At 51.5% G+C, this 24767-nt stretch overlaps 2 protein-coding genes and 1 long non-coding RNA gene across 11 annotated transcripts in view; 1 reads left to right on the plus strand and 2 right to left on the minus strand.

Annotated features, from left to right (window-relative positions):
* Positions 1 to 16343, minus strand: part of LOC110201173 (tyrosine-protein phosphatase non-receptor type 11-like) — a 39622-nt gene extending 23279 nt beyond the window's left edge. Inside the window, exon 1 of one of the 3 annotated variants that reach the window (XM_078145786.1) lies at positions 16224 to 16343. In XM_078145786.1, coding sequence (XP_078001912.1) covers positions 16224 to 16237 — 14 coding nt within the window. In that variant the 5' untranslated portion in view covers positions 16238 to 16343. Of the gene's footprint in view, positions 1 to 6619; positions 6723 to 16223 lie in introns of those variants that run through there. The other 2 variants (XM_020976683.2, XM_020976687.2) reach the window with 2 other exon arrangements.
* On the plus strand, positions 14937 to 20479 carry LOC110201189 (uncharacterized). Of its 5 annotated transcripts, none has more exons than XR_013482573.1 (2): positions 14937 to 15401; positions 15568 to 20479. It is a non-coding gene; the product is annotated as an uncharacterized LOC110201189 (long non-coding RNA). The 5 variants fall into 5 exon arrangements; XR_013482574.1 differs by having other exon boundaries at positions 15662 to 20479; XR_013482575.1 differs by having other exon boundaries at positions 15978 to 20479.
* Positions 20480 to 21511: 1032 nt separating this feature from the next.
* Positions 21512 to 24767, minus strand: part of AGRN (agrin) — an 88358-nt gene continuing 85102 nt past the window's right edge. For all 3 annotated transcript variants that reach the window (XM_020976724.2, XM_020976709.2, XM_078145787.1), the window contains one exon: positions 21512 to 23944. In XM_020976724.2, coding sequence (XP_020832383.1) covers positions 23787 to 23944 — 158 coding nt within the window. In that variant the 3' untranslated portion in view covers positions 21512 to 23786. The remainder of the gene's footprint in view (positions 23945 to 24767) is intronic.

Genomic DNA, 24767 nt, shown 5'->3' on the forward strand with positions numbered 1-24767 from the left:
ACGATTAAAAGCCAGACAGAAGATTGGAGACCATCAAGTCTGATCAATAATAATTTATATGGCACTAAGGTTTGCAAAGTGATACATGATTATCTCGTTTGAGCCTCACAATAGTCCTGTTAGGTAAGTGCTATTATTATTTTTACACAGGAAACTGAGGCTGACAGAAATTGATTTGCCCAGGGTCACACCGCTATTAAGCAGGGTTTGAACTCAAGTCTTCCAGCCTCTAAGGCAAGTGCTCTACATACTGAGAGACCCAGGTATCTCACACAGATTTAGAGATGAAAAGGACCCCAGAAGCCATTAAGTCCAACCCTCTTTTACAGGTGAGGGAAACTGAGACTTGGGGAAATAGTGACAGGGTCACACAGGTGGTAGACCAAAGGGCCGAGATCCAAGCCCAGGTCCTTGGATTCCAAACCCAGCGGCCCTTCCTCTGCAATCCACCAAGGAAACTACTAAGCGTGGGGGGGGTGGGGCTGGTGCAAGGGTCTTGAGGGGCAAGGCTGGGTTCTAGCTTGACCTCTCTCCAAAGGAGGGGGGAAGCCTTAATGATCTCCAAGATCCTTTTCAGCTCAAAACTGACAATCTTATGATCTGCCCACCTGCCTGCCTGGGCACAGCATTGCAAAGGGAACAGCCCAACAAAACGAAGCCTTGAGAATGAATCTGCTGGAGCTGAAGCTGGGACCTGGACTGGGCTTCGGTCCTACGAGCCCTCTCTTTTCAGGGAATGATGGGGGTCACAGAAGTCTTAGCTCAGGTTGGAATGGCCTGGCTCTTCCACTAAAAACAGGGAAGGATGGGCCTTACCAGCCCCCTCCCTACTAGCTCTGGGGCCCCTGCCCCACCTTAGAGGCTGGGGGGGAGGGGGGTGCAAAGGAATAGGATGACCAGGGATCAGAAATCCCTGGAAGGGACCACTGAGGTCACCTGGGCCAACTGCCTCATTTTACAGATGAGGAAACTGAGGTCCAGGGAAGTCATTGGATCACAGATCTCAAGCCAAAAGGGACCTAACAGGCCATCTATGCCAATGGCCCCATTTTCCAAATGAGGAAACTAAGGCCTGGGGGAGGGGGGTGATGTGACTTATCTATGGTCACACAGGTAATAAACATCAGAGGTAGGGTTTAAACCCAAGTCTTCTGACTTCAAATCCAGAGGAAGGTGGGAGGAGAGAGAGAGAGAAAGAGAGGAGAGAGAGAGAGAGAGAGAGAGAGAGAGAGAGAGAGAGAGAGACAGAGAGACAGAGAGACAGAGAGACAGAGACAGAGAGAGACAGAGGTGAGAGGTAAAAGACAGAAACATAGAATGTCAAACGGAGATAGATGATAGAGACATAGAAGGAAAGGAGAAGGGAAGACGTGAGGGAGAGAGAGGGAAAGACAAAGACAGAGACAGAGAGAAAAGAGACACACAGAGAGAAAGGAGAGGGAAATGGGAAGGAGAGGGGGAGAAGAGAGGGAGGGAAACAGCGAAAGAGAGAGGGTGAAAGGGAGAGACCGAGATGGAGGAAAAGAGAGAGAGGCGGAGGGGAGGGAGAAGACAGACAGACAGACAGACATCCTAGGCAGGAGTCCCTATCACAAAGGCCAGGGCAAAAGGAAGCTTCCTCCCTTTCCTAGCTCCCTCAACCTCAGCCAAGTTCCCTTGAATAAAACAAAGCCCCAAACTAGCTTTTCTTAGTAGAAACACCACTGCCCCAGTAACATGTCAGCTCCTTGAGGGCAGGGATATTTTCCTGCTGTCTTTGTACCCCCAGTGCCTAGCACATAGTAGGTACTTAATAGCTTTGAGGGGTCGTAGACTTAAAGCCAAAGGACCTGCACAGACCCCTCATTTTACAAACTGAGGCCAATAAATCAGAATGGCTTGCCCAGGGTCACATAGATTATGAGAATCTAAGGTGAGCTGGGAACGCATTTCTTCCTAACTCTAAGCCCACAGCCCTCTTCAGGAGCATTAAACTTTTTTCCAGGATCTCCTAAAGAAATGGCAGCATGCTCTGGAAGGCACATTAGAATAGGTAAAGGGGAGCAAGGAAGGAGAAGGCTGGAGAGGCAGGTGAAGATCAGCCCCTGGGGAGCCTTGAACACCAAGCTGAAGAGTTTGGATTTTACGCTACAAGCAATGGGGAGCCATATAAGGCTTTTGAATAGGACAGCAGTTCTTTAGACAGATTACTGTAGCATCAGGCACATGGTAATGCCTTAAAAAACGTTTGCTGACTGACTGACTGATGCTAGCCACCTAGGCGGGATGGTTTGGCAAAGGGAGAGACTGGAGCTGGGGAGCTCAGTTTGGAGGCTGTCCCAATAGTCCAGAAGAAGTTAAGTGCCTGGAGTGAGGTAGGGGATGTGAGAGTGGACAGGATGGATAGATTCAAAACATATTCTAGACTAGGGGAAGAATGGATACCACTTGGTAATAGATAAAAGCCCTAGGGACAAATGGGGAGACAGAGAGAGAGAGGTTTCAAGGGAAGAGAGGAGACAGGCAGGCAGAGACAGACATAGGGATGGAGACAGAGAGACACAGGAGGGGGAGAGCTGTTTCCATTTGTCATTGAGGCTCCCACCCTGCCCAGCATCCGCCTCTACTGTGGAAAATGCTGAGCTGAAGGGCTGTCAGGTGAGTGAGCAACTGAGTGAGGGCCCTGGCTCAGGCCTGGAGTCGGGGTGTGGGGGAGGGAGCTGGGCCAGAACTGCGGTTTGGGGGAAGGGGGGCCAGCCAGGTTGTTTTTTCCTTTGGTAACTTATATTCAGATTTTCCATCACCCCCTTCTGAGCACCTCACTCTCAGGAGTGGCCCAGGCCTTATCAAAGAGGAAATCTCCCCAAGGGGCCAGATTGGACCCCAAGTCCCTGTAAAATTTGTGGCCAGCCTGGCCCAGAATAAGTTTCACTGTGTCTCCCTTCCTGCCTCCCAGGCCAGGACACAAAGGCACTGAGAGACCTGATCTGGAAGGAGTAGAGACCTTTGGCGATGACCTCAGGCTGGGCTGGGGAAAACCAGAGGCATCTGTCCCTGACCTAGTCACACCAGTCTGTCCTGGAGCAGGGAAATTCCATGTGTGCTTGGGGTATATATGTGTGTGTGTGTGTGTGTGTGTGTGTGTGTGTGTGTGTGTGTGTGTGTGCATGCACACGCATGCTCTGACTGTGCGTCCCTTGCCCTGCCCTGGGCCCATTTCTCCTCCTGATAAAATGAGGCCTTACTAAAAACAGCAGATTCAAGGCCAGCCTTTCTGCCATCCAAAGCTGGCTGTCTTTATATTGTTTCGGGAGTTAAGTATTGGGGAGCGCTTCCTGGTACAGTGGAAAGGGTGTTGAATTCGGAGTTAGTGGACCTGGATTCAAATGCTGGTTCTGATGCTTACTTGTGTGACCTTGAGAATAACTGTTCACCATCTCTGGGCCTCACTTCAGTTTGGACTAAAGGACCTCTGGGGCCCCTTTCAGCTCAAGACCTATGTTCTCATACATGTGACCTTGGGTAAGTCTCTTTATTTCCCTGGGCCTCAGTTTCATCTTCTGTAAAATGAGGGGATTGGACCAGAGGGTCTTTAAGGCCCCTTCCAGCTCTTTATCCTAATACCTAAACCATTTAGTGTACCTGGGCCTTAGTTTTCTCATCTATTAAAAAGGGAGTTGGCCCCTTCCGGCCCTAGATGTGGGGGCCTACATCCTGCCCTCCCATCTGGCCTCAGAGGCACCCTGGAGAAATGGCAATATGGTGGTGTGTCTGTGCCCAGCGCAGCTCCCAGAATGGTAGCCCTGGTGAAGACAATGCTATGGGCACACCCTGGCCTTTATGGGAATGAGGGGTGACATTGTCCAGGAGGGGACAGCTACAGTGCTATTCCCATCTCCCTGGCAAAGGGGTGGATAGATCTGGGTGCGGGGTGGGAATGGGGCTGGGGACAGTCAGAGCAGAAGGCCAGCTGCTTTCCTAAAGCCAGGTTGGGTCACCCTACCCCTACCCCCTGGCAGGACCAGCAGACTGACATTAGGGAAGTGAGACCAGCCACACAGCCCCTCCTGGTCTCATCGCCCCCAGGAAATGAGTCATAACCCAACAGCTCAGGGTCCCTGGGCAGTGCCCACCCCCACCCCAGGAGATGAACCCAAGATACACAGCTCTGAGAGTGACTCAGGCTCCATCAAATGGCCTCTGGGCATTTCAGGGTCCCCACCCCCGCCAGGTCCCAGAGCCCCAGCTCTTCCTGAGATGGCCCCCATCCTTCCCACTCCATCAGAGAGCTCGGGGACAAGGCAGGATTGACAGGGCTGCTCCACCCTGGGTCTGGGGTTCCCCAAATCTCTGGGCAATGTGCCCACAGACTCCTGGGGCATCTTCACCTCTAGAGGATGGAAGGAAGGAGGGAAGGCTCACAGGTCAGTCTGGGAGGCCAAAGGGATTCTGAGCTCTGAGCCCACTCTCACCCCTAAAATGTCCAGCACATGGCACTTGAGCGGGAAGGGACCTCACAGGCCATCTGACTGGCAGAACCAGAATTTGAATCCAGACCCTCTGCCTCTGAATTGGACTCTCTTTCCAACGAATCACATTCTCCCTGCCTCACTGAAGGTCTAGGTTCTAGAGATTCTGTCCAACCCTTTCACTAAGGGACCTAGGTTCCAATCCCAACCCATCCTCACTACCTCTGTGTCCTTGACCTCCTGGGTCTCAGTTTCCTCATTTGTCAAATGAGGGGGTTATTCAAGGGGGTCCCTAAGATTCCTTCAAACTCTAGATTTAGGATTTCATGAGTCCTAAGTGTCTTCTCTGGGGCTCTTGCCCCATGCCTGGGGGCTGGGGTGATATCAAGAAAGCCTAAGAACATAGATTTTGAGCTGGGAGGGATCTTAGGTCATCTAGTTCAACCCCATTTCACAGATGAGAAACAGACCCAGCCAAGGAAAGTGATTTGCTCAAGGTCACAGAGAGTAGGTGCTAGAGCGAGGATTCAAACCCGGGCCCTGAGACTCCAAAGCTTATGCTTTTCCCACAGCATGACATGAGCTGCCTGAAATAACACAAGATAGACCTCAGAAAGGTTTGTGTGTTCCTGGGGACTAGAAACTCCTCCCTTCCACAATTAGGTCTTTATCCACTAGTGACACTCAAGGTCCAAGGCAGGAGGGCCCAAGAGGGAACCCTCATTTCTCTGGATGGTTTCAAAGCCTCCTCCCTGGCAGCATCATACAATGGAAAGAGCATTGGACAGAGAGTCAAGAGGCCCCAGGTTCAAATCCCAGCTAATCAGCATAGGGGATAGAGCACCAAACTTAGAGTCAGGAAGACCCGAGTTCAAATCCAGCCTCAGACACTTATACTAGCTGTGTGACCCTAGGCAAGGCATCTCCTCTCTGCTTGCCTCAATTTCCTCATCTGTGAAATTCAGACAATAAGATTGTATATAAATAAGATTATAATAACAACCAAGGTTTTTATGAGGCTCAAATAAAACAACATTTGTAAAGTGCTAGCTGTTATTATCTTTATGACCTCTCTGGCCTCAGTTTCCTCTTCTGTACAATAAGGGCACCTTACTAGATGACCTCAAAGGTCCTTTCTAACTCTAAATCTATGTACTCTCAGATACTTTCAGCATTAACCATCTTAGTAGATGGCTGGGCAGTTCGGACTTGGACACAGTCTAAGTTACTGGGTCAGTCCAATGTCCCTGTGGATAAATGAGAGGGATATGTATCTGAGAGAGTGAGAATAGCCACACCATTCTAGGGAATGTGGAAAGTCACCCAGCAGGAGGTGCCAGTCAGAAGGGGGTCAAAGTGTGGCTTCAAGCTCTGAAAGGAAAGGAAGCTCTCACCCCTAGAATGTTAGGCTTCAGGCTTCCCCCAGGGAGAGCCAGCCTGCAATTAACCCCACACCAGTCACCCCGAGCAAAAGGCTCCTGTGGACTTCACTTCCTCAGACAGAGAGTCCCCTCATGTACCCACACAAGAGAAATCAAGCCCCTCGCATCCACCACTATCCTACTCTGGAAGTCTCTGGAGACCCCAGGCACAAGAGACCTGGGACCCCTTGGTGGTGATGCCCAATGATACTGGTGATGGTGAGATACCAGAACATCTGTGCCAAAGGCCCCCAAATCAATTTGTGCTTGTCATAAAGACCCTCTACCCTTCCACCCTCAGCTCACAGCAATGGTCACACCAGCCACACCCTCGACAGAGTTCCTGAGCTAGGATGCTGCCAGGCCAATGCCCAGACCAGATTACTCCTCCTCCCACCTCCAAGTCAAAGAAACATAGCCCATCTCTGGATCTTCCCCGGAGTTTCTACCCCTGCTACCCCCAACCCAGGATTTACCAGAAGAGAAAAGGAACCTGGCTGCCCATGGAGGACTTCCCTGACCCCACCTTGGCAGAGAGGACAACCTCAGTGGGAAAGTCCAATGGCATCCCCCTCAACCTAGGGTCAACCACTGGCCTGAAGGAAACCAGGGACAAGAAGGGCCCCAGGAACTAAGTGCCTTCCAGGCACACTGGAGAGCCCAGGAATGGGCCAGCAGGTGCCACGGCTGAGCTGGTGGCCCAGGGAGCAGAGTGTCCCTCACACCCCCATGTCCCGGAGCTCTCCCTACCTCACCATGGCCCTGGGCCTCAGAGACACAGCCAGAGACCTCCGTCCGCCTGCCCGTCCAGCTCCAAGGCAGACCAAGACGTTAGTCCACAAACCACAGGACACCGAGGGAGCAGAAGCCGGGGGAGGGGGGGAAGGGGGCGGGGAGTGGGCGCCCTAATCGGGGACTTGGCTGAGCTCTGGCTGGGCGTGTGGCAGCCTGATAGGGGCACGGCCGGGGCCAAGGGGACAGGCCCGAGCTTCTGAGGGAGGAGGGACAGCTGGGGCCTGAGGTCTGTCTGGAGGGCAGCTCCAGGGAGCTGTGCCAAAGGGACCCAGGACACCAAGGCCCAGCCCAAACCATCTTTCTTCCAGGCTCAGGACATGGCAAGGGGGAGGGAGGAGGAGGATGTGCCGGCAGCGAGGAGGCTGTCATTCTGAACCAAAAGGTATAGCAATGGTTATCACAGAGTCCCAACAGCTGGGTTCTGAGTGAGCAGCTCAGGCAGTCTTGGGAAAGACCAGACACAGCTTCCCAAGGTGCTGAGCTAAAGCCAAGGCCCAGAGAGCTGAGGCAGGCACTAGCTCTGGGTTAGGACAGGGCCAGGGTTGGGGAGGGGACTGGGAGAAGCCTTCTGGGCTCCTTAGCATCTTAGGCTTATGGAGCTAGGAAGGCCCTCAGAGACCATCCAGTCCAATGCCTCCATTTCACAAATGAGGAATATGACTTACCCAAAGTCATCTAGATATTAAGTGGGAGAACCAGGATTTGAACCCAGGCCTTTTGACTCCAGAGTCACCACTTTGAATTCTATGGCATTGCCTCCCTAAGCCCTGCCCAAAGATAGAGCTGCATTTCACCCTGTACAGGCAGAGTGGGGCTCTCCCTAAGCTCCTCCTACCCTGGAGACTCACAAGAAGTACCTCAGCTGCTTATTTTAGCACTCTGCTCCTGTCAGGAAGTCCTTCTCTAGGTCTGACCCAAGTCCATCCTGCTGCAGTCTCAGGCTATTCCTCTTAGGGTAAGAGAGGGGGTAGGGAGAGGGAGACATAGAGAGAGAAAGGGAGAGACAAACAGAAACAGGGAGAAAGAGATACAGAGTGGGGAGCCCAGGAGAAAGAAAGAGAGAGAGACAAAGAGAGAGAAAGTGGTAGAGAGGGGGGAGGGAGAAAGAAAAGGAAACAGAGAGAGAAAGAGAGAGAGGGAGAGACACAGAGGGAGGAGAGGGGGAGAAAAAGATACAGAGTGGGGAGCACAGGAGAAAGACATAGAAAGAGAAAAGGGCCAGGGGGGAGAGAGACAGGGAGAGAGAGAAAGTGGTGAGAGGGGGGAAAAAAAGGGAAACAGAGAGAGAGAGAGGGAAAAGGAAACACAGAGGGAGGAGATAGGGAGAAAGAGAAAGACAGAAAGACACAGGGTGGGAGAGAGAGAGAGAATAAGAGAGAGAGGGAGAGAGGGAGAATGAAACAGAGAGAGGGAGAGAAAGGCAGACAGAGACAAAGGGTAGAAGAGAGAGAGGAGAGAAGAAAAGAAGAGAAGAGAAAAGAGAAAGGTAAAGAAAAAAGATAGAGAAAGAGGGAGAGACAGACAGAGAGAAGAGAAAAAAAGACACTGAGTGGGGAAAGATAAGAGAGAGATGAAGAAGAAGAGAAAGAGAAAGAAGGAGAGAAAGGGAAAGGAGAGAGAAGGAGAGAAAGAGACACTGAGTGGAGAGAGAGGAAAGAGACAGAGGATGGGGGAGAGAGACAGGCAGAGAGACAAAGACAGACAGAGATAGAGTATGGGAAGGGGAGAGACAGAGAGAAAGGGGGAGAGAGGGAGAGAGAAAGACAGGGAGACATAGAGACAGGAGGGAGAAAGGGAGAGACAGAGACAGATACACAGAGAAACACACATAGAGGAAAGAAGGGAAGGGAAGGGAATAAGTATTTCTTAAGCACATACCTACTTTCTGCCAGCCAGTGTGTGCTAATAAGCACTTTACAAATATTCTCATTTCATCCCCACAACAACTCAGGGAGGCAGATGCTATAGTTATCCCCATTTTACAGTTGAGAAAATTGAGACAGACAGAAATTAAATGACTTGCCCAGAGTCATTGCTAGGGAGTGTCTGAGATAAAATTTGAACTCAGGTCTTCCTAACTCCAAGCCCTAGTATTCTGTGCACTGAAACAAAGATGGAGAGACACAAACACAAACACAGAGCAGCAGGAACAGCCGGCCTAGCATCCAAGGGCTCTGGCCCCTGCTTCCTTGCCCTCCTCTCCTCTCAGCCCTCAAGTCCCACCATCCCCAGGCACTTCAGCCCTAGTCCAAGCAGGGTCTGTGTGAGTCTGTGGCACAGCAGCCCAGCTACCAGGACAAGAGGAGTCTGCATCCCCTTGATAGGGGCCGAGGAGCTACATCGCAGTAAGCAGCATTTCCATCCAAGCCAACAAAGCTGCTGATGATCAAAGCTGCGGGAGCTCTCAGAGGCCAACCCGTGGTCCAACAGGGAGAAAGAGACAGAGATGGAGAAAGAGAAGGAGACAGAGAGAGAGAGAGAGAGAGAGAGAGAGAGAGAGAGAGAGAGAGAGAGAGAGAGAGAGAGAGAGAGAGAGAGAGAGAGAGAGAGAGAGAGAGAGAGAGGAGAGAGAGAGAGAGAGAGAGAGAGAGAGAGAGAGAGAGAGAGATCATTACAGATGGAAAAGCTGGAGGCCAAGGCTCAGGTAGAATTGGACAGGTGAGGCATGGTAAAGGCAGTCATGAGATCCTATGAGTTACAGCTGAGGACCTTTGGGGCATCTAGTCTCATTTTAGAGATGAGACTCAGAGATGGAGCAGTAACTAGGAATTTGTAAACCTGTAGAAAATTCAACTGAGCTGGTTAAGGGTGATGAGGAGGGATTGTCACCCACAGGACACTATATGCTCCATTCTACCAAGAAATGGGGGCAATCCATTTCCCAGAGAATCTGGTTTTTGACTTCTTGGGGGTTGAGGGTGGGAGAGGCAGGCTACAGATGACCCTCTATTCTGGTCCTCCAATCCCCTCCCAATCCTTGGCTCTGCTCACAGAAGTAGAATGATTTGTCCAAGGTCACACAACTAGGATGTAGCCAAGGCAGAATTTAAACCAAGTACCTCTTCCTGAAAATTTGGGTCATTTTCCATCCTGCCATACCCTATGTGGAATATTTTTAAGAGGAGACTCCTCAGCCTGGTCTTGAGGGAATAGATCGGGTTCAGGGCTCTGTAGAGACAGGGGCATCACTGAGGTGACTTCTAAGGCTGCCTGATTGCAGGGTAAGGAAGAGGTAGGGCAGAGGAGACACTGGAGGCTGAGGGCAGGGGGTACTCTCTCTGACTAGGCTCTCATCCAATACCTGGCAATGACGCTGGCCAAAGCCCTGTCCCCACACGAGGCTTCCTCCCCCCTCCCCCCCAACCATGATCCAAGAGCAGGAGCAGAATTAAGAACATCAGGGTTATATTGGGAGCCCTGGGCACTGGGACAGAGTCACTTTTAGCCCTGGGCAAGGACACAGAAGCTATTTCTGCCTTCACACTTCATGAGGAATTTGGGGGGGGGGCATCCAAGGAGCTGGCACTCTAAGGATTTCAGTTGCTATGCCTGGGACACCTGGAGCTTGGGGTGGGGGAGGGGGGATGGCACAGCTAGCGCTGTCCCTGCATGGGAGAGGGGAGCACAATGGGATTGCCCGCAAGGTAGGTATAAAGATCTACCCAAAGTGGAGGGGAGGATGTTGCCAATAAGACCCCATCTGCAGTCAGGTCTATCACAGACCCCAAGTCTGTAAAGTCTGGGCTAGATGATCTCTGAGGCTCCTCCCAGCTCTAACTCTACACTCCTATTACTTTGGGCAGGTCATGTCACCTCCTAGGCCTCAGTTTCCTCATTTGCCCAGTGAGGAGGTTGAACCAGTGCCCTCTGAAGCCCTTCCAACTCCGGATGTGTGATCTCTAAAGCAGAGGAAATAATACCCATGCCATTGCTTCACAAGCATGTTGGAGGGACACTGAAAGCTGCTAGTGCTATGACGTCATTAAGACACCTGCCCCATCATCCGGCAATATCCCACAATTCAAACTCACTGCAAGTAGAGACTGTTTAAATTGGTTTTGTCCCCTGAACATAGTAAGTGTTAAATAAATGCTGAGGGGGTGAAATTGTGGACCATAATCACTGGGCTTCCCACATTCACAAGGTCAAAGATACCAAGAGGCAGGGCTGTACTTAGCAAATTTGATTTGGGGGCAAAAACCACCAAAGAGTGAGTCTGAGTTAACCTTCCATTGGGAGAGGGATGGGATACAGCCCGGTGGTAGGGAAACACAAAGTCCCTGAATATTGGTTCAAGGCCACTGCTGGAAAGGTTGACGGGGAGAGGAGAGAGCTCACCTCTCTCCACAGAAAAAACAGAAAAGGCTGTCAGCACTCTCTAAATTTGGCACCCTGTGGCAGAGCCCCGGTCACCCTGTCCTGGTTACAGTTATGCCAGGGCGAAGTCAGCCCAGCCCTCATCCACTCCTCTAGTTTCAAATCTGAGAAGCATTGTCTCCATTTTACAGGTGGGGAGAGTGAGGTGCAGAGAAAGTTCACAGAGTGGGGGACTGGCCCAGGGTAGTGATTTGCTTTCTTACCCAGTCTCCTTCAGGGATTTGAGGACAGACCAATTCCTATTTTACATATGAAACTAAGGCACAAAGAGGGGAAGTGATTTACCCAAGGTCTCATTGGCAATAGCAACCAGCTGAGCTAAAATCTGAATCTAGGGTCTCCGACTACAAACCTAGTAATCTTTTCATTATAACAAACCATCTCCCTGCTGGGAACTTTTTGTGGGGGAGGGGTACGGAGACAAGAGCCAAGCTTCCCATGCAGCAATAATTCTCCTGACAATGGACAAGGCCCTTCCCTCCTCGCTGTAAGCTTCCCACCCACCCCCATTGCATATTGAGCTGAGTTCCCTCTTCCAAGACCAGAGGAGAAGATGGGTGTGGTGTGATCCCAGAGATTGCTGGTCTGGTGTCATAGAATCTGGATTCAGATCCTCACCAAGTCACTTACTTAGCATCTGACCATAGGAAAGTCCCTTCCCCTCTTGGGGCCTCAGTTTCCTTAAGTGTCAAATGAGAGACTGGAACAGATGATAGCTAAAATCACTTTTAGCTCTAAGACCTATGATTCAGCCTGAAGGCTGATGCCAGGCCTCTCTTTCTCTGTACCCTCCCAGACCTGGGGATTTCCATGGGCGATGGGGGAAAAGGGGAAGGTTCAGAACTAGAGCAAAAGCCCTGGCCAGGCTAAAAGATGGGCCTGGCCACTGGACATCCTTAGGGCCTGTCCCCAAATGTTGCACATTGGGAGGACTCCCAGTTCTCCTCATGAGAACCTGCAAATGCCCCTTCCCAGGTCCAAGGACTTCAGTAGCTCCTGCCCAGGGAACTGTCTAGAAGCCCTTCTGAGCATTGTTCTCAGGCCCTGAAGGTCACTGAAGCTGACAATCCTGCCCTTTGGGGGCTAGCCTCACTGATTCTACTACTGTGGTATGAATGAAACACCCTTCTCTTCTCCTCCCCTTATGCCTCTCTGTGTTCCCAAGAGTGTTGTGTCACAGATCACAGCCCAGACCACTGGGAGCAGGCTTCACAGTGGGGTGACCTGTCCATCAATGAGCACTCATTAAGCACCTACTGTGTGCCAGGCATTGTGCCAAGAGCTGAGGATATGGAAAAAGGACCAAAGACAGTGTCTACCCTCAAGGAACTTTAAATCTAATGTACAAACAGACCATACCAGAAGCCAGATAATTAACACTGGAATTAAGTGGGCTGGGGAAAGGCTTCCTGGCCCTCCGATGCCCCATCCCTGACCACCCCAGTGGGTGGTTAGTATGGGACCAAGTCATTCCACATATCTCCTGCCTCTGACATGGGGGAACCACCCAGCAGGGGTGGTTCATCCTAGAAGGCTGCTTCAGGAAGAGGAAATAGCGGTATTACAAGGGAATATCTCAGGTCTTAGATTCAAAGGTGGAAGGGACTTCAAGAGTTGTCTGGCCCAAACTCCCATTTTACAGGTGAGGAAACTGAGGCCCCAAAAGTGAAGTGATTTACCCAAGGTCACCCAGTCACTCAAAGGGCAGAGGTAAGTTGTGAGCATGGGTTTTTTGGCTCCAAGAATCAGAGGGCTATTCTACAGCCCCAGAGCTCACCTTTTTATGGTATTTTAAGGTTTTCCAACACTTTTACATATAGTGGAGAGAGTGTCTGGCCTGAAGTTAAGAAGATCTGAGTTCAAATCTAGCCTTGGACACTTACAAGTTGTATGACCTTGATCCAGTCACTTCTTGTCTGCCTGCCTCTGTTTCTTCAACTGTAAAATGAGGGAAATAATAGCACCTACCACCCAGGATTATTGTGAGGACCAAATGAGTAATATTCGTAATGCCCTTAACAGAGTGTCTAACACATAGTAGGTGCTATATAAATGCTAGTTATTATTAATAATAATAATGATACTCTCATGTGATTTCCCACCCCAGTCCTGGGAGGCAAAGATGACAGGTGATTATTGTCCCCATTTTACAGATGAGAAAACTGAGGCTGAACAAGGTAAAGTGATTTGTCCAGGGTCACACAGCTAGAAAGTATCTGAGGAGGGATTCAAACCCAGTTTTCTAGACACCAAGTCCAATGCTCAGTCTACTGGGAAGCAAGATAGTCAAACTATGACCAAACTATGGCTGTGAGAGCTCTTGGGTGTAGTACAGAGAGCACTAGATTTGGAGGCAGAGAAACTGGTTGGAATCCCAGTCCTGCTGTATTTTGTGAGACCTTAGGCAAGTGACATTAACCCTTCTGTACCTCAGTTTCCCCATCTGTCAAATGAAGGGCTTGGACAAGAGGAACTAGCTCGAGATTGATTCCTAGGAGCCTTTTAAAAGACAGTGTTGGAGGGCAGGAGATGTTTTCCCTAACACAGAGCTGCCAGGGGGACACGTAGCCCTCATTCTCACCCTCCCACCTCCAGAGTAAGAACCCAGGCAGAAACAGCAGGAACTGGGCACTTCCTGCGAGAGTTTCCTTCTTCCCTCCCGCCTCAGACAGGAAGCATCGGCCTGGGCTCAACATCTGTCCTGTCCTCCCCCATTTCCTGTTGCTTTCATTCCCACCCACCCCCACCTCAAGCCAGGAGAACTTGGTAGGTAGGAAAGGGGAGGCACGCCTCTAGTCCAAGCCTCCAACCTCCACCCCCAACCAGGGAGAACGGATTGAGGTGGGAGCTAAGAAAGGGACCCAGAATTCCCCTTACCACACTTCCTATACTAACCACTGAGCCGTGTAGGATATAGGACGTGAAGGGACAGGATGAGAGACAGTATCTCAAGGGGGTGGGGGTGGGGCACAGGCTCTCCGTTCACCAGGGAGCTCAATTCTCCTCCCCATTCTGGAACTCAGTCCTAGATCAGAAGCTGAGAAGGACACCATGGAACAGTTCAAAGAGCACTGGGTCACTCACTACTTTCTTTGAGAGGCCTTTCCCAGACCCCCAACAGCTAAAGCCCCCCCCTTCACCTCTGGCTGCATCGCCTATGTACCTAGTTATATGCCCATTTTCTTCTCCATTAGACTGTAAGCTCCCTGAGAGCAGGAACTTTGTGCTTTTCTTTGTATCTTTAGAGTTTAGAACAGTGATTGGCACACAGCAAGAGTTTAATAAATGCTTGGTCATCCATTGGCATCAGAGGACCTCAGTTCAAACACCTGCCCTGCCATTTACCACCTGCCTGACTTTGGGCAAATGATTTTCCCTGAAGTCAAGTCAGATAACCTCACTTTATCTGTAAATGAGGGGGGTTGGACTATGGAATCGATAGGGTGCCTAAATTCTACAGTCTGTGGGAGATATTCCCAAGCATGCTCTCTCTCTCTCTCTCTCTCTCTCACACACACACACTCACACACACACACACACACACACACACACACAGAGGTCCCTTCACAACTACCTCTAGGATCAAACAACTCTTAATGGAACAAATGATTCCATTCCCACTTGGGAAGAAGGGTTCAGAGACCCAATCCTTGTTAAAGGGATGTGGAGGGAGGCAGGGCCATCCTGGTCCTCTGTGAGGCCTGGGATCTGGTGAGAGCTCAAGAGATGGAGCTTGACTCTTAGCTCAGATCCTAATGTTGTTGCTCCATAGCAGGGAAGAACTCCCCTCCTCCCACTCCTCACCAAACAGCCCTAGGGAAGCTTCTCTGGATCCAAAAGAAGGAAAAGTCTTGAAGACTTCTAATGACTGAGCAACTTTGGTCGCTCAGGGATTGGCGCTGAGATCTGAGTTCTGATGGACTGAGGAGGGGACTGACTGGCTCCCAAAGCACCTGGGCAGTGCCCGTGGGCACCACTAAGTCCCCAACAGGGTCCAGGAGAGGGGCAGCATGGTGACTAAAACAGGGGGCAGTAGGAACTCCACCCCCTGGATGTGAGTGCCCTTGGCCAAAGCACTGTTCACCTAGGGACTAGGTAATGGTCTGGCCCTGAGCAAGGCAGTGGGAGGAGCCCATTGGGGGGGAGGGGGAAGGGGCGGGTTGCCTGCGGACTCCAGCTTCCTGGTTAGCCCTCCCCCCACCCCTACCTCCAGGGGTTGGAGGGCCCCGGTCACACAGCGTAGATATGAGGGTTTCCTGCTGCTGCCCTGGGCTCAAGCATCCTCTAAGGACCAGTAATTCAGTTTCAGGAGGAAGACGCACTAAGGAGATCGAGGGTCCCTGAGGCCAGCCCTGAGGAGGTGAGTCAGTGCCTCAGGGGACTGGAGGGAGAGAGGGGTGGGGAGGGGTGTGGGAAGCAGGGCGAGGCTATCTCATCAGCTGGGTGTGGGGTGGAGGGTACTGACCAAGGGGTCTCTGCGCTCCTTTTGCTAAGTGTGCGGGTTGGGTGCATCTCCCAAATCCCAGCTCCGCTGAGGCAGCAGCCTCGGCTACGCGAGGGCGGACCGGCCCGCCCAGGGCTACTCAGCTCAAGGAAACCGGAGTGTTTCCTTTCTGACAGGCGGTGAGTCAGACCGCCCTGGGAACCTTGGCGGGCCGGGAACCCAGGAGTCCTGGGGACTGGGGCAGCCCCCAAAGGGGCCAAGCCCGAATGGGGGAACGAGGGCGAAGAAGCAGAACCCGAAGTGAGTGTAGACCGAGCGCAATGTAGACACCCCCTTCCCTCACTAGAGCGGCCGCTCCTCCAGAGCCCCAGGGGAGTCCGCTCCCGGCCTCTCCGCCCCCTCACCCACCCACAAAGGCGCCCACGGTAGCAAGAGGGTGGAGGTGAGGGGAAAGAAGGAGACAAAATCTCCGCGCCGGCCCATTTCCCAAAGCCGACAAATCGAGGCTCGCAGGACCAGTCCAGCCGCAGCCAGGAACGCTCACCAGCAGCAGCTCGTTTCGCGGCTGGAGACCAGTCGGTCTCGGCGGACAGATCGAGATCCTTGGGGGCCCCCTTCCCGCCCCGAAGGCACCACCTTTAATGATTCGTATCGCGGCCCCAACCCACCCTCCGCGGGCTCGGGCCAGTGGGGACCCAGCCAGGCCAAGACAAGGGAAGGTCGGGGCTAGGAGCTCACCTGCGGGAAGTCATGTCTCTACCACCCGGGACCCCGGTTTAGGCGCCCCTTACACGCTCTGTGGACAGTCGCGGCCGGGCCACAGCCCTGCCCGCCTCGGCCCCGCCCCGGCCGGCCACCAGGCCCCGCCCCCTCTGGGCCGCATATGGCCGTGTCACGCCTTTTTTCTCCAGGAATCTCCGCCTCCTTTAACCTTATATGGGCTCTGGAACCACGTGGCCGCCGCGGGAGGTCCCTCCCTCCCACCGAGGGCCACACTTCCCCCGGCTCCAGAGCCCGGTCCGTAGTTATCGAGTCCGCGGCCCTTAAAGGAGCCGCACCACCCCAATCTGGTTTCCTAAAAAGTGGAAGGGAGCCGCCTCTAAGAGCGGTGTCCAGCCTGGCTCCGCTGAGCGGTCCACAGGCTCGGTCATGTTTCCCAAGTGCACTTCGCTAGAAAGAAAAAAGCAGCTTTTGTGCACTTTCTTTTTTGAAATTCTGACTCAGTTTCTCCGCTCGCACAGCCTCAGCTCAAGCAGTTTCGGGGCTGATTTCTCCGGAAAGAGGAGGTCCTGGGAACAGTTGCCTCTTCTTCCTCTCCTACATTCTTCCCTGGATTTAGGTCGGGAGGCTGGGAAGGTCTGTGGATGAGGCTGGTGCCCTACCCCCTGCTCCCCGGAAGCCTGGTCAGACTGGCTTCCCCGTGGGCCCGGGCTTGGTGCTGCCGCAGTGGACGGAGAAGACAGCTATGTGGGCCACCCCCACTTACCCACACACAAACGCACACAGCCCACCAGATGGATGTCCACTCTAACCCGAGGCAAGGGAGATGAGGATGCAGGTGCCCAGCCTTGAGCCTCCCCCAGCCCCTGCCAGAGAATGCCTCCCCTCCCCCTGGCAGCCCTCCCTTTCCAGCTATTAATAACTCCCTCAGCCTGATCATTTACTAAATATACCCCCAGGCATGGGGTTAGGCCCCCAGGCAGCCGGCTTCTCACACAGGTGCGGGACAAGGTTGTTCTCCCTCCCCAACGCGGTCCTAGCCAGAGCTATCTCCAGCTTGGCCTCCAATAAGGGTCACGGAAGGTGAGTACAGAGATGAGAGACCCTCAACTAGACCCGGAGCTAGTTGCCCATCTGTCCTTGGAAGGGGGAGACAGTTTCTAAGTGTCATCATCTGCCCTACGATCTAGCCCTGGTGTGTTACCAGCTGAAAAACAGTCACAACAGAATAGAAAATATAAAAAAGATAAATGTCTAGATGACTGTCCGTTATCTTCCCAGGTCGGGCCCCCTTCATTCCCTGTGGATTCCATAAGATTATATTTCAGCGGGCTCAGTCTGAAAGATACAGGCTGTGGCTTCAATTGAGCAGCAGGGTAGAAGGTCCACCTACAAATGGCACAGTTCACGGTGGGATCGAATAGCGAACATAAGAGAGGTGCAGAGAAGGGTGAGGACACTTCAGGCTCTGCTTAGTACAGTACCTAGCACTTAATAAATGTTCATAGACTGACTGATGGACCCAGAGAAGGTGACATCCATTCAAGCTAGATCTTGGAGAATGGGTGGATTTCAACAGATGGAAACTTTGGCCTGTGGGGGACAGGGTCTTGAGGCAGAAGTTGGGTGGAGAGCCATCCTGAGGTGCTTGGGAAAGGAAATGATTTTTCAGGCCTGCCATTTATACCTATCCCATAAAAAAAAAACTGGTACTGGTAAGTGCAACATGGATGGTGGGGGTAGGGAGACATTCATTCAATATTCAATTAAACATACTCAATGCACTGAGCTGGGCCTGGAGGATGACACAAAGATTAAAAAATAATGGCACAGTCCCTACCCTCCAGAAGCTTACATTCTGTTTCACAGGGAAACATCTGGTGGGTTACTTGTGTGCAGAATTTTTATGAGCATAATTGGGGTGGAAAAGGTTAAAGGAGCCCCCTCCCCTCTTGCCTATTCCCCTCTCTCTCACTCCTACATAAGAATAATATCTCTCAAGCATGATGGTCAAGGAAGACAGGCAGAGGAAGGGCAATATCCTTTAAGAATGCACAGTGAGGACAATGACCTTTTGAGGATTGTCCCTCAGGCATAATGCTCAGTGAAGGGGAACAACGTCCATAGAGGATAATGTACAATGAAGTTAATGTCATTCAAGGACAATGTCCGTGGAGGATAATGCCCCATGAGGGTAATGTCCAATGCTGGTAACATCACTTAAAGATAATGGCCACCAAAGACAGCGTTGTTCAAAGAGGATGCCCAGTGAAGTCAGAAGAACTCCAGTGGCTAATGGGGAGTTACCAGTAGACTACAAACTTGCCTTGGGGGTGGGGAGAGCCCAGGCTTGGAGCCTTGGAGTCACCCCTCCCCCCATGGAGCCTGAGCACTCTGGAGAAGCATTACATACAGATAGATAATGGAACTCCATCCCCTACCCTAGGGAATAATTCTTCCTTATCCATGTTTCCCTTCCAAGAACCTCAGAAGTCTTTCCGGGCATCAGCTCCTTAGTGGAGGGCAGGCAGTGGAGGGGGCTGGGTAAATGGTAGAGTGACTGGGAAGGGGCAGAGTGGGGGCCAAAGAGAGGGGTGGCAGCCAAAACTTCAGTCCCAGGATGGGTAGGAGTTGTCGTGGGAGTGGGAAGAATTTGGACACCGCCCAGACTGGTGGGGCCATGAGAGAAAAAATGAGGCTCGTAGGAGTCCCCTCTGTGTGGGCCCATTCTGCCCAGTTTGACCCATGACGATGACATCAGTCACAAGCCCTTGGGAAGGAGAGGGGGGTTGGGATTCTGTTAATTTGGCCAGGAGGAACTCACTAAGCAGACAAAAGGAAATATCACCTTTCCCAAAGCCCCCAGGACTGCCCTTCTCAGGAACAAGGAGTTTGACTAGACAGACACACAGAACGTGTGGGATGAGGGTAGCTTGAAAGGTCTTTCAAGGTGAAGCTCCCTAGAGAGGCCATCTCACCCCTCCCCCGCCTCCAGCTTCTGGGCTAAAGGTTCTCTCTCCAAACTAGTCCACCCCCCGCCTCACAACCTGGGAAGCTAGGGATGGGCTGCCCTGAATCCCTCCCTATGGAGGCCCAAAATGACCCCATCAGTTCTTTCTGATCCTGCACAAGGCTCCAAATTAATTCCTTGCTTTCATCAGGGCACCAGACGCTCATGTTTAAGAATCTTTCACAACTTCTTGTTCCCTACCACCCATTCATTAAACATTCAGAGAATTACCAAATTTTCGAGTGGGAAGGGATCTCAGTGGCCATCTGATGGGACCCAGACCTGAGCAAAAAATCCAATCATCAGGTAAGTCCTAACTTACCCAATGAATGGGACCTCCCACTGGTCCCCTGAGGAAATCCATTCCACTCTAAGATAGTTCTAATTGCTGCCAAGTTTTTCCTTCTATTAAGGCAAATTTGCCTCCTTGTAACTTCTCCCCTGTGGGCCTAAGCAAAATGAGGCCAATCTGTCTTCCAGCCCTCAGTCCTTCAAATATTTGAAGGCAGCTTCAAGGCGTCCCTCTCCAGGCTAAACATGCCCAGTCTACCATCACCTATCTATTATGAGGGATCCAGGACTAAGGCACAATCACTGCTCTTTTGGGGATCAGATGAGATTTCATTGTTTCTTATTGTTCAGTCCTTTCAGGCACGTCTGACTCTTTGTGACCCCACTGGGGGTTTTCTTGGCAAAGATGCTGAATTGATTCGCCATTTCCTTCTCCAGCTCATTTTTACAGATGACAGAACTGAGGCAAACAGGGTTAAGTGACTTACACAGGGTCACACAGTTTTTGAGGTCACATTTGAACTCGCTAAGATGAGCCTTTCTGACTCCAAATCACTGTGCCTCCTAGCTGCCCTATGGTACAGTCACCGTTCCTTTGGGGATCAGATGAGACAATGTACGGAAAATGCTTTCTAAATTTTAAAGTACTACACACCTTTCCATTATTGGTACTCGGGAAGCTTACAACATAGTAATAGGATGTAAACACCTTGAAAGCAAGCAATATCATTTTTTAATCTTTGTATCTTCAGAACCCTCTGGGCAGCATGGCAGAGACAAGACTAGAAAGCCAAGCTTGAAGACAAAGACCTCATTTAACTTCTCAATGCTCTAGGCTGGGCTCTGTGCTGACTTGCATTAATATCTTCACCTGTTCCTTCAATCTATGGAATCACAAGTTCCGGTACCCATTTCCAATGTCAGGCATAGAGTGGGCAATTAATAAATGCTTTTTGATTAATAGTACACCAAATCCAAATTCCATCTATCATTCAATGCCTCCCTTGAAATTTGGTCCCTCCCTATCCATGACTTATCTTCCAATATTCCCCTCTAGTGATATCCCCACAGTTGTCATGCCTCACCTCATGCACATTAAAAATGCCCCAACTACCATCCATCCTAAAGGGAAGAGCCAGCTCCAGCCTCACCACCTTCATGAAATCTTCTCAGAACAGCCCCCCATAAGCCTTGATCTCCAGCCTCCTTGGAGCTGGGATATGTTCAGCCTACACCAGCTCTAGCACCAGAACCACACTGCCATTTCCCAGAATGCTCTGGGTGGGTCCTTCCTCTCACCCTGACTCAGAAGAGCCAAAGTAGCCCAACACAGGTGTGGGCATTGAGGGCACTGAAGGACCATAGAGAGAAACAGCATGGGGTAGCTGACAAACTGTGTCCTCAGGCAGTATACTCAAAATTAGGAAGATTTGGGTTGAAATTTTGTCTCAGACACATAACTGGGTTACCCTGGGCAGGTGACATCAATACCAAGGTGTGACTACTGCACATGCCACAGCTTCTTGCAGCCCCAGGTGAGGGTTGGGTGACAGGTGGATGAGCAGCCCCGAAAAGGGCTCCATAACCCCTCACATCAGAGGTATTAGTCCTCCCTGAATACCCCATAATCCCCTTCCTTGTCCTTTTTTTTTTTGGTGAGGTAATTGGGGTTAAGTGACTTGCCCAGGGTCACACAGCTAGTAAGTGTCAAGTGTCTGAGGCTAGATTTGAACTCAGGTCCTCCTGACTCCAAGGCTGGAGTTCTATCCACTGTACCACCTAGCTGCCCCTCTTCTTTGTCGAAAGGGGAACTCAAAACCTGCATAGTCCCTCTGAGCCTAATAGGATCCTTGGTCCAAACCCTGCAATGGCCAGTTACATAGACCTGTGTGCATACCTTACAGAGGTGGGTTGAGAATAGCTGGACACTCTTAGTGGTCTCTAGCCTGGTCTAGGTGGGACTGGCCCTGCCCCTTTCCCTCATAATCTCATGAGACACAAAAACTCATTTTCAAGTTTTCAAACTTTATTTCATGGCGACTGACAAAAGACACACATAAAGTTAGTAATGGTTACATCATGCTGAGTGGGGGTGGGGAGGCCTGGAGGCCACTGCCCAAAACAGAAGAGAGTGGGGCGAGGCCTACCTTGGTGTGGCATGGAGAGGTATGGTGTGGCATGGCGAGGTCCCAGCCCCTCTCCCTAACCCCCAACAGGCCTCCTGGCTTCTCTTACAAACAGAAAATTAAGTGTCCACCAGGCCCAGTCTTGAGTCCTGGCTACCAAGGGGACTGTGCCCAGCTGGGGGGGGGGATGGGAATGGGGAGAGGGCACAGGGAAACAAGGACACAAATGTTGCATTTTAAGGCGTTTCTGATCCCAGCAAACACCACCACCCTTCTCCCCTCCCAGTAACTGGGGAAGTTTCCCGGGGTCCAATGTTTTTCCCAACTTGTGGGATACCAAGACCACCTCCAGGGAGGAGAGAAAGCCATGGCCATATTTTCTTACTTATAAGGTGCAGCCCCATCCAGTGTATCATCCACCCTCCCCTACTTCAATGCCTCTCTCCCTCTTTCTTATGGGAGGCTGCCCCACCCCTACCCCACCCCCTCTGTTCTCCCCTACGGCAGTAGTGCTGGGGAAAGGGACAAAATGAAGGGGCTCCAGCTTTGAGATAGGGCACACCCTAGGCTCTAGCGCCCAGGGATAAGGAACGGATTTGAAAACTGTTCCCCTCCCCCTGCCCCTCACTCCACCACCCCCATGGATAAATCATCCTTTCTGAAAGACAGCTTTAAGAGCCACTTACACTCGGCTCCCTCTGAGACTTCCATGCCCCCCCAACTCGAGTGCTGAAAAATGAGGGTGGGGAAGGAATAAAAGTCCAACTCCCAGATGTCCTTTCTTCCCAAAGTCACCATAATTACTCCTGTAAAAGCCATAGGCCACACCCATTCTCTTCAAGTTCAAAAAATGGGCCCTAGGGACCACTGCCTGAGGTGTTTCTGATGTGAGAGAAAGACCATGTTTGGAAGCCCGAGTGCAGAGTCACAATCAGGAAGTGCAGGCAGCTGGTGTGTGAAGAATTGGGGACATCAAAATGATCTTCCTTTGGCTGAGAGAGCAAGGCCCAACAGCATTTGGTCCCTCTCCTCTCTGCAGGAGTGAGGTCCATCCACTCACATTCGAATGCAACAACCAGGCAGGAGGAGAGTGGATTGGTTCCCATCCCCCGGAGCATGGGGGATCCAAGCCAGGCTGAGAAGTGTCGGAAGAGAGCCCCAAAGGCTCTTTGGGCCCAACAAATAAGATCAATTCTAAGTCACAGTATTGGCACCGAGCAGGCCTGAGAGGTCTGGGGCCAGAGCCATGGATGTCCACCAGGGTAAGGGAGACTGGAGGCTGGGCCCAGTAGCAGAGAGGGCAGAAACCATTCTCCTCTGCCTCTCATCTCCCCCAAAATAAAGCCTGAAATAAGACCCTCAGAGCTCACTCATGCTGTCTGGCTTCTGAGGAGCAAAGTCAGGCAATGAGGCAATGGCAGACACTGTTTCCACACAGCCTTGGTGAAGCGTGCCCCAGGCACTGAACTTCAGGCCATCTGAACAGAGGCAGCGATCTCCTGAGGGAGTATTGGCGTGTGTGTGTGTGTGTGTGTGTGTGTGTGTGTGTGTGTGTGTGTGTGTGTGTGTGTGTGTGTGTGTGTGTACACAAGAGACTGTCGGGAGAGGGGAATAAGGTAGGGATTGGCAAAAAGGATAACAGTGCATTAAAAAATAACAGATAAAGTCAGACTCTTACACACATAAATTACAAACAAAAAAGACTGATGAAAGGGTGGGAGGGGGGTGGTGTGGAGGCTGAGGACCCAGTCTAGCTTGTGTCCCTCTGGCCTGGCCTTCTCTCAGCCAAGGCTGATCCATCTTTGTCCTCCCAGGGAAAGAGACAACTGGGGCCTGGCCAAAGCCCCTGGGGAAAAAGCCTGTGGTCTGTCAGGTCCAGGCCCTTGTATGGCTGCCCCTGGGGTGGGGCCCACTAGATGTCCAAAGAGAGGGCCGGGACTCAGGCTTTTGGAGCCAGGACCCTCCCCAAACTGGAGGCCAGTGGAAGATAGCTCTCATCGGAGCAGGGGTGAGGATAGAGGAAGGTCTGCATTTCCTCCCTCCCCTGACAGGCAGGCAGGGGGAAATTATATATTAAAAAAAGCCATGAGTTTACAAAAATAGAAAATAATTACAACAACTGGCAGGAGGCAGGGCTGGAGGTGGACAGGGGCATCAAGGGGCCGAGCAATGCCGCAGGGCAGGCTTATGTAAGGCGTCCTCAACCAGGTGCAGCTCCTTCTGGCCCACCACCACTCCCCGCAAGCAGCCCACAAAGCCCGTGCTGTATGCCTTGGGTAGGCTGTGTGCCACAGTCAACTTCTCCAGGCCCCCTGGGTGAGACAACAGGGTGAGAGAAGCAGGTCAGTCAAACCAGGCAGGCACTGTCTTCCTGGCAGGGGGACTCCCTCCATGCCCTCACACCCCTTCCCTGCCTTCCCAACCTGCTCCCACCCCTCAGTCCATATACCCTTCCCACTGTCAGGCAAGTGGCTGTAAGAGTGGCCTGAGTTGAGGGAACAGACAAAGAGAAGCTAATCTGTACAAACCTTAAAGAAGGAGAAAATGACCCTTCCTCCCTTCTTTGAAGAGGTGAGGGAGGGGGGAAAGGGCATGGAACACGGCATACACTGCCAGACTCAACTGACACATTAGTTGGTTTGTTAAACATTTTTCCCCTTTTGTTTTTCTTTTGGTTACAAGGGATGGCAAGATGGGAACAGAAGTGAAGAAGGGAAGGATAAATATAGGAGGATGTTTTGTTTCATTTTGTTTTGTTTTGTTTTTCCAGAAATGAAGGAGATGTAAGAATAAAAGAGATCAATAAAAATTTTAAATCTAAAGAAAACAAAGCCATGTTCAGCCTAAGGGGCAGAGTGGCTTCGGAGCAGCCCAAGTCACATGTGACTGTGATGCATTCCTAAGCCACAAACATAACCCATGTCTCTATGGGGCCTGAGTGTCTTAAAGTGCTTAACATAAAATTAGTCTGCTTGAGACCTGCAGGGAATACAGGTCCATTTCATAGATGAGGAAACTGAGGCTCAGATAGTGAGCATGGAACCCAGGGCTTCCTAATTCCAAGTCCAGCAGAAATGATTCTTGGATTTCTAGCTGCTCTTGCTTCCTTCACTGTCCCTGACTTGGTATATGGAG

Source organism: Phascolarctos cinereus, unplaced genomic scaffold (assembly GCF_003287225.1).
Source record: "Phascolarctos cinereus isolate Bilbo 61053 unplaced genomic scaffold, phaCin_HiC Scaffold_726;HRSCAF=1367, whole genome shotgun sequence".
Taxonomy (NCBI): domain Eukaryota; kingdom Metazoa; phylum Chordata; class Mammalia; order Diprotodontia; family Phascolarctidae; genus Phascolarctos; species Phascolarctos cinereus.